At 41.9% G+C, this 13,352-nt stretch overlaps 1 protein-coding gene across 1 annotated transcript; it reads left to right on the top strand.

Annotated features, from left to right (window-relative positions):
• The first annotated feature begins 623 nt into the window (after window positions 1-623).
• On the top strand, window positions 624-11,720 carry fez2b (fasciculation and elongation protein zeta 2b). The gene is made up of 9 exons (XM_073492643.1): window positions 624-998; window positions 4,864-4,972; window positions 5,168-5,284; window positions 5,987-6,128; window positions 7,351-7,478; window positions 7,836-7,985; window positions 9,233-9,308; window positions 9,404-9,469; window positions 10,543-11,720. The coding sequence occupies exons 1-9, from the start codon at window positions 691-693 to the stop codon at window positions 10,557-10,559; spliced, it is 1,113 nt and encodes a 370-aa protein (XP_073348744.1). The 5' UTR covers window positions 624-690; the 3' UTR covers window positions 10,560-11,720.
• The last annotated feature ends 1,632 nt before the right edge of the window (window positions 11,721-13,352 follow it).

Genomic DNA, 13,352 nt, shown 5'->3' with positions numbered 1-13,352 from the left:
TAAAAATTGCATTTAAAAGAAAGAATCTCCATTGACTGATTTTTTATGCCTAAAAAACTAAATAAACAAATCTCTTCATTTTCATGACTGAATAAACTAAACAAACAAACTGACCTTAAAGGATGACACAATTTCATTGGCTTTGTTTATATGTGGCGGACCCTGCCACCTTTAAAGCTTCAAACGGTGTTCTGGGGACCTTAATTTCCTCTGAGAACAGCTTGTTTATTCACTTGTGGAAAAAATAAATATTTCTGAGTTTGTAGCTCATTAATATTATAAATATTACAATTCTGAGTCTGAATTTCCCCTATAAGGACACTATAATTAAGGAAACCTACAATATGAAATGTAAGCAGCCTTTATTGCAGCAGAGATGCAGGCTGTATGGGCTCTTTTTCTTAATAACCTTACAGATATCCAGTCAGCCAGCTCCTCTGGCTGACAGTGACGAGGCTAACATAAACAACACATAAACAATCATCTCCATGATGGAAACACAGCTGACATGGGTTTGTTTTGCTCCATCTGAAGGGGGAGGGGCGTCTGGACTGACGTCACGTGGCCCCGCCCACCCTCCCTCGACCTCTCTCTCTCTCCGCCTCGCCGTCTCGTTCAGTGTCCAGAAGCCGAAAACAGAGCACCATCGAGGGGGTCCGACTGGCTGTCAACCGAGCTCCCACGGCAGTCATGGCGGCGCCGTTAGCCCACTTCGACGAGGACTGGCAGGACTTTAACGAATTCAAGCCGTCCGCGGCGACGGCCGAGCAGCTGGACCAGCTCAACTCAAACGTGGGCGATTCGTCGTCGGGCCTAGACGATTTCTCAGACCTGGACAACAGTTTCTCCGGGGAGATCTGCAGCTTCAAATCGATGGAGGACCTCGTCCACGACTTCGACGAGAAGCTGACAGTGTGCTTCCGAAACTACAACACCGCGACGGAGAACATAGCCCCCATTAAACCCATCACAGAGGACAGTTACTTGAAAGACGACGAGTGAGTGTGAATTTTAAATGCGGGTTTGTTTTATCAGCGCTAACTTTTAATCTCTTAGCTAGCTAGCGGCGTTAGCCTCGACATGCTAGCCCCTAACGTTGATGTGGGGGAATCTTTAGCTTAGCCGCAATCAGTGTCGTTCAAAGTTTAGACGGCAAATGACTGCCTGTTCGCCTCCGATAAACACTTTATCTGTTTTTTATTGTAACAAAATGTGTTAGACCTGTTTCATTAATGGGCTGACACGAATTTAAGTCGACACTCGGAACTACAGAAGGCAGCTATAGTATGTTGCAGTGTTACAAATGTTTGGTCCTTGAAGGCAACATCACTCGCCTGTATTCATGTGTGTGTGTGTGTGTGTGTGTGGACAGAGGGGAGGGGTCATGCCACGTTACCAATACTTTAATTCATGCTGGATTGGTTGACTTTAGCTTTTAATCCACTGATCCACAAACTGTCAATGAGATGAAGTGATTGGCTGTTGACCCTTGCACACCTGCTCTGTATTTTGTATCTACAGTACATTTTTGACTTGACTTATAGGACCCCAGCTGTTTCCTTTGACTGCAACCAGACACAACATGCCACATATCATACATGTAATCTTTATTTTACTAAAGGTTACACTGTCAGCATCTCTTCTTACCATCTTTACATGAGCCCTTGTTTTCTCAGTCGGAGGTGCTCAGCGTGTTGTTTTTATCTCATAGACCCTCAGATGCCACAGCTACACATTCACATGACAGCATGCTATTACTTCCCAGCAGCTAGTCACATCAATCCCACACCAGGCACAGATGTCACTGTAACTACGGAGCTGTGTAGGCTGCATTAATCACCCTCCACTTACCATCTTCTTCTGCATGTAGCGTTGCAACAGTGTGACACTGTTAGATCTAATCACATAATGTCATGAAGCTTCCTCTGCTTTACCAAAAGGGATGTCGTGAGTCATGCATGCATATGTCCACACAAAGGTGTTGCTTTACTTGAAACTTGGACCTGACAGTGTTGCCCTATATTATCACATGATCATGTAAGCTGTTAACAATATAGACCGATACTGTATATGCACATAGACAATGAAAATGTGTTCAATTTTTGTTATTATAAGCTACAGAGCAGCTTCGTAGTTGATCATCAGAAAATTAATCTGCAAGAATTTTCATTTATCTTGATAAAATGCCAAAACACTTTCTGATTTCAGCTTTGCAAATGTGATCATTTGCTGTTTTTCTCTGTGTATACATCTTTTCCTTGCTTTCTATCACTTTAATCTGATTATCAGTGGGGTTTGGACCGTCAGCCGGATAAAACCAGACATCTAAAGACACCATCTTGGACTCTGTGTCCATTTTATAACTATTCATAGACCAAATGACTAATGGATAAAACTTGATTTGACACAATAATCAGCAGTTTCATCTACAGTAAAAAATAGTCATCAGTTGCAGCACTGACAGGCTAAACCGCTGAATGTTTTCTTGATTGATGGATTAAGTCTTAAATTCCTAAAATGTCAAAACAAATTGTGAAAAATGGGGCCCAAGGCTTTAAATTGCTTGTTTTTGTACAAGCAACACCCCAAACCAAAAAGTAATTCAGTTTATTTGCATAAATGTGAACGCAAATAATCGTTGGTTGCAGCCCTACAGTTTATTGTCACGTTTGACAAATAAAGCAGCAAGTTTTCACTTCTTAAACTGGTGCATGTCAGGTAATAGTGCTGGAGAAATCATTTCACCAACCAATCCTTCATCAAAATTGTTGCTAATTCATTTTTCTGGCAATTGTCTACTCAGTTCAGCTTTACGATTATTTGAACTAGCGAGTGAATTAATAGCATGCTAGCTAACTGACATTAAAGCTAATTAACATTGGATACATTTTTAATAGGTTACGTCACAGACATCAGCAGGCACTTGAACATGAGAACTGAGGACTTGTGACTGGACTCGAAAAGACCCTGGAGCTTGAACATTGGGTTTTAACTTGTTTTTAACTTAACAGCAACTTTGCTACACAAACACATGCACACTAAAAGTCATAAATACAGCAGTGGAGAGCTCGTCTGGCTGTTAATGGTGCTCTAAATGTTTAGGGGGATGTAGGAGGGCTAGTCAGACAGGGAAAGAAGCGTCTATGGTTGTTGTAGGTAAAGAAACAGAGGATGGAGGGAACAGAATAATTGGACAGCAGCCCGGTGAAGCCCAAAGAGCAGCGCCAGGCTCAGCAAGAGTCTTTTCTGGATGACTGCACTTTGCAGGACGTGCCCAGGCGCTTAACAAGTTCTCCAGCAAGACCGAGGCTGAGACGAACAACAGGGATGACAAGGAGGAAATGTGTGTATGTGTGCGGTTTTGGGACGAGAGTGAGAACGGAGACGACAGAACGTGTTGCCAAGTCGTGCATTATGCGAGCAAGATAAACAACATCCCCATAAATATATTCAGACAAGTAATGCAGACAAATTGGCACTGTGTCGAAACAGAAACAAGACAATTGGTCCCTTGAAATCTCGACTGGCCTCGTTGTTTAAAATGTAAATTCTCTCAGTGAAAGCGGAGCTAATGGTGTGTTCTGGCCGGCGCTCACGTGTCCGAGACAGTGTCTTTGCTGGAGGCCCAAAAGATATTTCCTGCCAGCCTTTGCCCTATTTAGAACAACCCCTCAGCCCCCCGTTCCCCAAGCTGTGCATGGGCACTTCAGGGGGAAACATTCGAGTTACATAAACATTTGTCTCCATGAGTGTGTGTTAGAGAGAGCGAGGGTATGACGATGCAGAGTCACTGTGACACATGGGTTCACAGCATCCATCCTCATTCTGCTCGCAGCAGTCAGGACCAGAAATAAAAACACAGTGACTGGCACGTGTGCTCGAATTTTAGATTCGTCACAGACTCGATTTTCTGTCAGTGTTTGAAAACATGCATGATGCTGCCTCCGGTTGTTAGTGTCATTTCCAGTGGGGACAACATGAAGGGGCAGCTTTACCTAGCTTTTATACAACTGCATTTAACCTTTTAATTAAGTCTCAGATAGGTTTAAAATTAGAGAATTGGTTAATCATTTAGTTTATAAATGAGAAATGCTCATCATGATTTCCCAAGGTGATGTTTCAAGGTGAAGGCTTTACTTACTATCATAAAGAAAAGCAGCAAATTCTTAGATTTAAGATTTTTTTTGATCAACTCATTGTTGCAGCTTTAGTCTCGAACAAACCCTAATTAAGTCGAGTGTTTTTTGTTGATGTGTAATTGCCTGCACATATTTTGCAACGATCCCCTCACTCTGGTAACCAGCAAGTTTTTAAGCAACATGGATTACACAGTAAACTTGTTTGTTTAACAGACTGGGCGCTGCCATCTGCTCAGCTGGAATATGTCCCCTGCCAGCTTCTTCATGCTGCAGAGTAATATAAACATTCAACAGTGTGTTGGTGTAACGATGACACTGTTTCTAGCAAATTTTGAAAAGGCCCCCACGAGCTACCAACACACTTCTTGAATTAATCCCATATGGGCTGCTAAAAAAGTTGGCGGAGATTTGCTGTCCAAGGCTGAACTACAGCAAATACGTCAGTGTTTCTCACCAGGGAATGTTAACTGGGGACAAATGACGCGCGATTAAAGAGCCGTTAAGATCGTCGAGTGCAGCAGCAGGAACACTGAAGTGGCGAGCGGGTGGTTAGACAGCAGGACTTACTGAAACCCTGCCAGGCCATGCTGTGTCACAGTAAAAAGAAGAAGGAAACAGGGTTTGTCTGATCTACTGTGGGTTGAAAACTCTTCACTTGTCTCCCGTTCTTTAATCATAACACTATTCTCATGATATCACCTTATTCTCCATTTCTTTCCTCCAGGGTGTGGAACGCTCTGACTGATAACTATGGCAACGTGATGGCTGTGGACTGGAAGACATCGCACACTCGGAGCCTACACCTGCCCACCCTCAACCTCACTGAGCTTGAGGTACCACACACACCCACACAGTACTTGTCTCGTGTAATATTTCAGGCACAAAGTGACTGACACCTTGCAGGAGAAGAGTCCGATGTGAGCACTTTGCTCTGCTGCCCTAAATCTCCTTAACCACCTGTTTGTTGGCTCATCCAAGTTGTCTCTCCGTCTCTCCCAAATCTGTCCCCTCCTTCCCCCGCCTGACAGAAGTTGGACAACCAGTCTCTGGATCTGTCGGATGACGAGGAGCTGAGGGAGCAGATGGACATGCACTCCATCATCAACTCCTGCATCAACGACGAGCCGCTCTTCACGGCTGAACAGGTAACTTTTCAAACTGGATGTTTGCCAGTGTACAATATACCGATATTTTCTAACTCATTTTGGTCAATTGCCGATTGCATGCACATAATCAAAGTGTCATCAGTATCAGCCTGTCATACTCGTATACACAGAGAAGGTGGCTATCTTACTGGAAGCTGTTTCCTGTGTTTGTCTTGTGTTTTGGGCCTTTCACATCTGCATCACACTTACATAATATGCAAATTCATGGCTGCACCAAAGAAAATGTTGCTTCTTTTTCTCTCTTCTTGTAGCTTAAGCTTAGCCAAGTAATCGCTCTAAAGTCCATCCTGTTTCTGTAATGTTTTCTGTATCTCACATAATGCCTCAAAAGTCTGGTTCTAGGCAGGATATTTCTCCCTGAGAAGTTTTTCTAAATCTTGTGATGATCTAAAATAGTTTTCAGAGGGGTGGACTACAAACAGACTGATCTAAATAGAGCTAAAATAGCTACCTGGGAAAACAGCTTCATTGTCAAACAAGACAACAGAGACTTTGATCTTTCCATTAACATGGGAGTCAGGCAGGGGAGCCAGTATCTGAGCAGACACCACAAAAAGACAGTTTGAAGCTGTAAATAGCCATGTGTCAGCTGCAATAAAAGCAGCCGGATGACAAACCACCTTCCTCTTTATACAGAAAACAGCGTTTGAACGTGTGTGTGTGTCTGTTTATGTTGCTCAGGTGATCGAGGAGATTGAGGAGATGATGCAGGAGTCTCCAGACCCAGAGGACGATGAGAGCCCCTCGCAGTCTGACCTGTCCATGCTCTCCCAGGACCTTCACGCTCTGAAACGCTCCGGTTCCAACACCAGCTACGAGGACCGTGAGTATCCACAAAGAGACAATGAATAACAGAAAGCTTTTAAAGTTATTGTGTTCACCCCCAAGTGAGACAGCAGTGTGTTTTCACACTCTGGTGACATTTGATGGTTATTTAAATCAGTCAATGAAGTGTGAGAGGTCGCACAGTCTGGCACATGAAGAAGCAGCTACACACACTGCACTGCAGCTGCATTCTTATATAATGTGTGACAAATGCAAACAGGCAGCAATTACGTTGTTCCTACATGTTATATAATCAACAGCATATATTTAGATTGGACACAATTTCTACTGGCAGACTGAGCAGCCAGTTCACTTTAAGGATATAGATTTAGATCTGCATAGATCTGCAGAACCTAGTGTGTTTTACATATTGGACTGCACATGTCTGTCACAGTATTTACACCACTTCCACCTTTTGATCTTGGATTTATACCTCAGGATGCAGATCAATGTAATGTCTCCTGAATCTGCATCATAATCGTATACAGCTTTTATGTTTAAGGCACGTTACAGACGAGCTTGTGTGCACTTTATAACACAAGATTGACTCTGATTCTAACATTTAGGTGAATGCACAATACAATAAGAATTATAATCATGATTATAAAGGGTTACAAAGTGCTTCACAGAAAAGGAAAAGAAAGAAAAATAAACAACACAGTTGGAGAGCGAGCTAAAAATACACAGAACAGAAGAATTATAAAAGAGATCTGTGATTAAAATATGCTGATGGAAAGAATTAATGGGGTGTCATTTTAGCATCTAATTATTAAAAATGCTGTAGTCAAAGGACCAGAAAGTCCTGACAGATGTAGGCCCATGTATGGAAGGAATGAAAAACATAGAAACTTTCCCATTTTAAACAAACTTTGTGGGCATTTGAATAAACACATCTGTTAACAAGGTGCACCATGAAGTCGCTGTTGGCACCGACACACTTTGTTGCACAAAGCGATGTAGATTTCAGCATTTACCAGGCGTACCTGAATGCACCATGATGTTTTTTAACCAAACCCTAATATTCATCATTATAATATTTTTCTGTTCCATTCAAATAATTTGACTCCCAAAATCAACATGAATAACTGTCTTATGACTATCCTCTAATGTATAACACTCATCAAATCCACCTTATGTCCACACAACCCCTTACACACAAGTACATGTATATCCTATATGTCACTTTACTTCTTCTAAATATTTCTACACATTATCTTCAGGGCTGCGTCAGCTGTCTGTGTCTGAGCTGACCGAGACTCTGGAGGAAGTGGAGACGGCCATTCGCCGCTACAGCGAAGAGCTGATCCAGGCTCTCGCCCTGCGAGATGAACTGGACTATGAAAAGGAGGTAAAATGAACAAATTATTAACAGCATTAATCAGTCAGACGATTCAGCAGTGATGCTTAGTCGTAAAGAAGCTTTTAAATGTAAGAAATGTTATTCCAAGACAACCTTTTGAACGTCTGTCGTGTAGTGAGAACAGACTGCAGCGCTCACAGCGTTCTATAGGCCAGACAGAGGTCGGTGAATCGCGAGCAGCTTTATTTCTACGGTGTAATTTTCTTCACAGTCACGGTGTATTTTTAGCAGTAGATAAAATAGACTTCTCTAAGAGCAGCGCATATATAAATAATTAAGTAAATTGCAGTTTCACCCTTATAAAGCAACACAAATTAAGGATTTTTGTGCATCTAAAAACAACAGGTGAAGAACAGCTTCATCTCGCTGTTGATCGACGTGCAGAACAGACAGAAGGAGCACCGCGAGCTGCTGAGGAAGAAGAAGAAAATCAGGAGTACGACGACAACCGGGCCCAACGGCCAGAGGACAAACAGCACGCACATACCAGGCACTGTGAGTCATGTGGTGTGGGAAGCAGAACAAAGACATGCACCCTGTGTGCATGATTATAATGACGGATCAGTGATAGACGCACGCTTACACAGCCACGCTCTTGTTTGAAATATAATCAGAAATGCATGATGCGTGACTTGACAGGTAGTTTGCACGGGGGAGCTGCTTTTCTGCCAGCATCAAGGGTTTTTTCTGCTAAACCTTTCTCCTCTTTTCTCTTAATGTAGAAACCTCCTCATCTCTCTATGCTGTCTTTTTTCCTCCTTCCTCTTTTTTCCTCCTTGTAGCTCCTCACTCTGGAGGGACTCTCCAATGTCATACAAAATGGCCTCCGTCAACATTTTGGCACCACAGGAGGGGACAAACAGGTGCCCCTGCTCTTTCTTTCAACTCACTTCCTTTTTCTTCACAGATATTTGTCTGTCTTCCTTCTTTCTTTTTTTTTTTTAAAATTTTTACCACCCGCATGTTTATTTCTTTCTCAACAGCTAGCTGGCGTTTGGTGTCATTTGTTTGGTCATTTTTGTATTTTTCTCTTTGATTTAAATGGTCTCTTTTTCTTTACTTAAGTCATTTTTTGAATGACTTAATTTCTGTCCTCCACTTGCCATTTTTTAAATTTTATTTGATCACTTCTTTTGCAGCTTTTACTGTGATGTCATCTTGTTATTCCTTTGTTTTATACCAAGAGAACGCTCTTGTGAAAGTTTGGAAAGTGCTTAGTTTTAACCCGTATGTTTTCAAGGTTAGGAATATACTTCTTGAAAAATGCTTAATTTTTCAACATAATCTGGTGTCTGTTGTCTCATGTAAACTTAACATTTGAAATGAAAGCATTTCATTGTCATATTTGTCTGTTGTCTCCAAGTGTGAAAGTAAAGTATTAGATAAACATGATCAAACGTTAATATGAACAGCTGGTAAAATAAATAAAATGGCAACATACATTCATTTCTGTTGATATAAAAGAATTCTGTAAACTTTATTTTTATATAGTTGCATTTATAGTAACAATTCCGATGTGATAACAAAGGTTGAAAGGTCGAAACCAGCTACCAGTTACATAAGTCAATATTAGCTTATAATAAATTCATATGTCAACATCATATTTTATCACCCTCGCACACTGAAGTGCTTTAAGTTTTAAGATTAGACTGTCCAATGAAAAAATATATATGGCTATAATAAACACCTCCATGTGTAACACTGTTCGTGCATTGTGTCTTACATGGTCTTCTGTCTTTCAGTACCTGACCACAGTGATTCCTTATGAAAAGAAGTCTGGCACCCCATCGGTCGAAGACCTCCAGATCCTCACAAAGAGTGAGTGCTTTTTGGTTTATGTAACAATATTCTTTCTTTTTGCCTCGTTGCACGTTCTGTTCTCAAACTGTGATGTGCTGCTCTCTCCCTGCTAGTCCTCCACGCCATGAGGGACGACAGCGAGAAGGTGCCTGCCCTGTTAACAGACTACATTCTCAAAGGTAAACACACACAAACAGTTTGCAAGGCTGGGGTAGAGATCCAAACATAAAGCCCACATTTCTGGTCAGAAGGAGGAACACACCTACTTTTAAACATTAAGATTTATATACCAACAGGTTGTTGCGCAAAAATATCGCAACGCCAACTTTTTCAGGAAGATGGTGAAAGGAATGAAAGAGGGAGGATTTTTTTGTCCGCCACTGGTGGAAAACTGGACATTGTTGACACAAGAAGCTGTTTCACTTCTCCATATTTTAATGTGATGAACAACATATTGAGGCACGCCCATCTGAGTGTACACAGCTGCATGTAAATGTAAAATATTAGTGGAATATTCATTTTCAATAACAATATGGTGTCCCAAAAGTTACTTGTATTTAGAGACATGTGTCACAGCCAGGTGACTGCTGTTTGTGTCCGTTCCACCTGACATTCAGACACCCTGCCCCCTGTTGCTTGAAAGAGGAAGTGCAAAGTTCATTTTTCCATTTTTATAAGGGGAAGCTGACCGTAGAGAAGAAAAAAGAGTAGCGCTCAACACAAACATGAATAAATGCTTTTCTTGCCAGCCTTCACTGTTGACCTGTACCTTCCTTGTCTTTCGTCTGTGCTGCATTGTCCTTTGGGTAGCTCTGGTATGAGAGCAGTGGAAACTGAGGTTTGTGAGGCACTGACACGTTAACACAGATTCTTCTCCACCTTCAGCCTTCTGAGCTCTGTCAATCGCCCCTTTCTCTTTCTCTTTCTCTCCCAGTACATCTTCGTAGTGTCACTTTCTTCCTCCCCAAAGCAGCAGCCTTCCCTCACTCGCTCTCTCGCTGTAGTGCCTATCGTGCTGTGCGGTGCTTGTGGCTGCACTACACCTCCCCTCAAACACACAAACACACTCATGCACATGATCCTCTCTGTACTGCGAGCTTGTAGTAGCAGCTGTTCACGTGTCTGCTTTTTTTCTCTGTTCTCTCCCCACATTTTCTTCCCTGTGGTAGTCGCTCTTCCATAGTTCACAGTTCTCCTTCACGTGACAGCGGCATTGATCATCAGCTGCTCTGCTCTGCTCTTGTCTCCACAGTTCTTTGCCCCACGTAAAGCCAAAGGCGAGCCTCCTGTTTCCAGAACCGCCCATGGCACCATCACAAGAAGGTTCTGGTAATCCAGAAGATCAAAATCTTCCTTCCTCCATATTTTTCAACACATAGACTTTTTTTTTTTTCCTTGTGGCATTTTTTAAACTCCGCCACTGTTATCTCTCCTAAGATTTTAACCTAGATATAACTCTTCAGTCTGTATAGTTCTTTTCATTTGTAATGTTTTAACCTTTTAATGCCTGAGTGCTACAACCCTGTTTATCCTGACTGCATGATGACTTGCCTATGGATGCCAGTAATCAGTATTAGTCTAAACACCTCACTTCCCGATTAGCCAGCGGCTCTGTAATGGAGAAAGGGTGAAAGGGTGTACTTTGATTCCATGGGCTGTCCACGGATGAAGTCTGCTTTGTGAATTCAAATGCATTTGCATCTGTGTAGCTCATGCCTGACAGGGGGAAACAAATCCTGGCAGAATCTGTGAATCTCAAAGAGCCAGGCTGGTTGTGATATCAAGCATTAACCCTCTTCTTCCTGTGTGGAGACCTTTGTCATAAGCCACGTTTCCACCGCAGGGACTTTTCCCAGGGACTAGGAACATTTGGAGAGACTCATTGTGTTTCCATGGACTAAATTAAATTGCCAGGGACATTATTTTACCCCCCAGAAAGTCCCTACTTGGGGTTACCACTTTCTAAAAGTACAGGGACTTTGCTGGTGGGACTTGCACTGCCTGACATTTCTGGTTTGTCGAATACTTACAACATTTCATTTCCGACATTTTTGAAAATCTGTAGCCGCAAACCAGTTTGTTTTTTGTTTATTGTGCATCGCTATATCAACATGGCGTCGAGAGAGAGAAATGGAAATAATGACGCCTTGCTGTCACTTTCAATGGCATCATCGTTGTTGTATAGTCACGCACAAAAATGACGCATAGGTCCTTTAAAAGTAGTTCCTGGTACTTTGGGTGGAAACGTGACGATAATGGCATTTGTTAATTAGTTGTTTATGTCTTGGGGTTGAAAACTCTGCTAATGTTTAAAGAGCAAACCCTTTAATTTAAAAATCCCAAATAGTAGGCACACCTGTCTTTGCATGTTGGTTTTAGGTTTATGCTACATATAAGCTGTTAGTTGAATGTGAAAATGAAATATTTTGTATACGATTTAAGAGAAATTGCACAGTTTTTTGGGGAACTTCTTACTTTTTGAAAAAGGGAAAAAGTCTTGAGAAAGTAAAAGCTGGATGAACAAAACATGTAAAGCATATTTTTGGATAAGAGGGTTGTTTTTAGTGAGATTGCAGTTTTGCCAGTAGCTACTTTTACCATTTTGCAACATAATTTTGTAAATGCTGTCCATAGACCTCTGAGCCCCTCGAGTAGTGACCGCCACCCCCGGCAACTTAATCACTTCCCCACAAGTCGTCATTACACGAGTCTGCAAATACCTTGTATGACATTTTTGCATTAGTAGAAAATGACTAAGCTGGTCGTGTCATTACATGGTGTCGTTAAGGTTAGGTTCGATAACTGTGTAGTTAGATTTCTGCTATCTGTTAACCCTTTAACTGTTGTGTGAATTCTGTGGTAGCACTTTCGTCTGTCAGTGATCTGGTCATGTGGTAGTGGAATATGTGGCGGATGTACTTAAGAGTACGTCTCACTAGATTAGCGTTAGATGAATCTTAGGATCTTAAGCTAGTGGTGCCAAAAGCACGTCAACGTGAAGAACTGTTGTCATGCGTCCTGTTCCATCCGTTTACCTTATTGGTCATCATGAGCACGAGAATATGAACAACATTAAAGGGGCACTCCACTGATCAGATGGAGCACTGCTCGGCCTGTTAAAAACAGTTGTATAATGTCTTCTGCAGCTCTGGAGGAGCTTTGTCAAAGAAAGTAACCCTGATGATGTCATAGTGATGTCACCTGGGTCATCTCAGCTTTGACAAACTTGTAAGAGAAAGCCTGTGTAATAAACTCAAGTTGCTTTCAAGGAGTTCAAAAGCGTGTTTACAAGGCGGGATGGGTTAAACTGAGAGACACTGTCGATGCATTGTGGGAAATGTAGGAGCCAGTGTTTTTGGACTAAAAGTCAGAATATCTCAGCCTCCACCTCATCGGTTTTGACCATTCTTTTTTTTTTTAACACGTCTCTTGCAAGTCTCCCGACTCTATGTTATCGCAATACTAAATCACTGGAGCGCCCCTTTAAAAAAAACCATGTGCCACCAATCTAACGCTGCATGTCCACCACGTCATCAGCAGGTTGGTACACTGACGTTCAGATCACCAGCTACTACAGGTGCACCACACACTGTCAGATCAGGTCTAGTCTAGCTCTCAGGTACGATCATCAGTGTTAGTAGTTTGAAAATCTTGTTCTGAAAAAAGGTACTGACATTCCTGAGTCTTTGCACGTTTCTGGCGACGTTTTATCAGCTAGACTTCAATTTGCTGCACTTTTATCTTTTCACAAATTTCTCTGAATACCTGGATGAGTAGGTTTAGGAAGTCAAGTCAGGTTAGCATTACAGATGTTGATTATGTGACGATATGTTGAAACACATTTTAAAGCTAAAAGTCCTGGACTCTGCTTAGTAGTAATAGTAGTAGTTGTAGCCAGCAGTTCAATGGCACCGGCTGCAGTAGCATCTGCTTGGTGTAGCAGTTCATAGTGTAGACGCAGTTGTAACATCTAGCGGCAAACATTGATTCGTTTGAAAAATCAATTGACAATATGTACGTTAAGAGAAGGTGAGACTTAAAAAATGGATTTACTGGTTAAAT

The sequence above is a fragment of the Pagrus major genome, chromosome 22 (genome assembly GCF_040436345.1).
Source record: "Pagrus major chromosome 22, Pma_NU_1.0".
Taxonomy (NCBI): Eukaryota; Metazoa; Chordata; class Actinopteri; order Spariformes; family Sparidae; genus Pagrus; species Pagrus major.
Note: the sequence above shows the minus strand (reverse complement) of the source record. Positions and strands in the feature narration are given on the sequence as shown.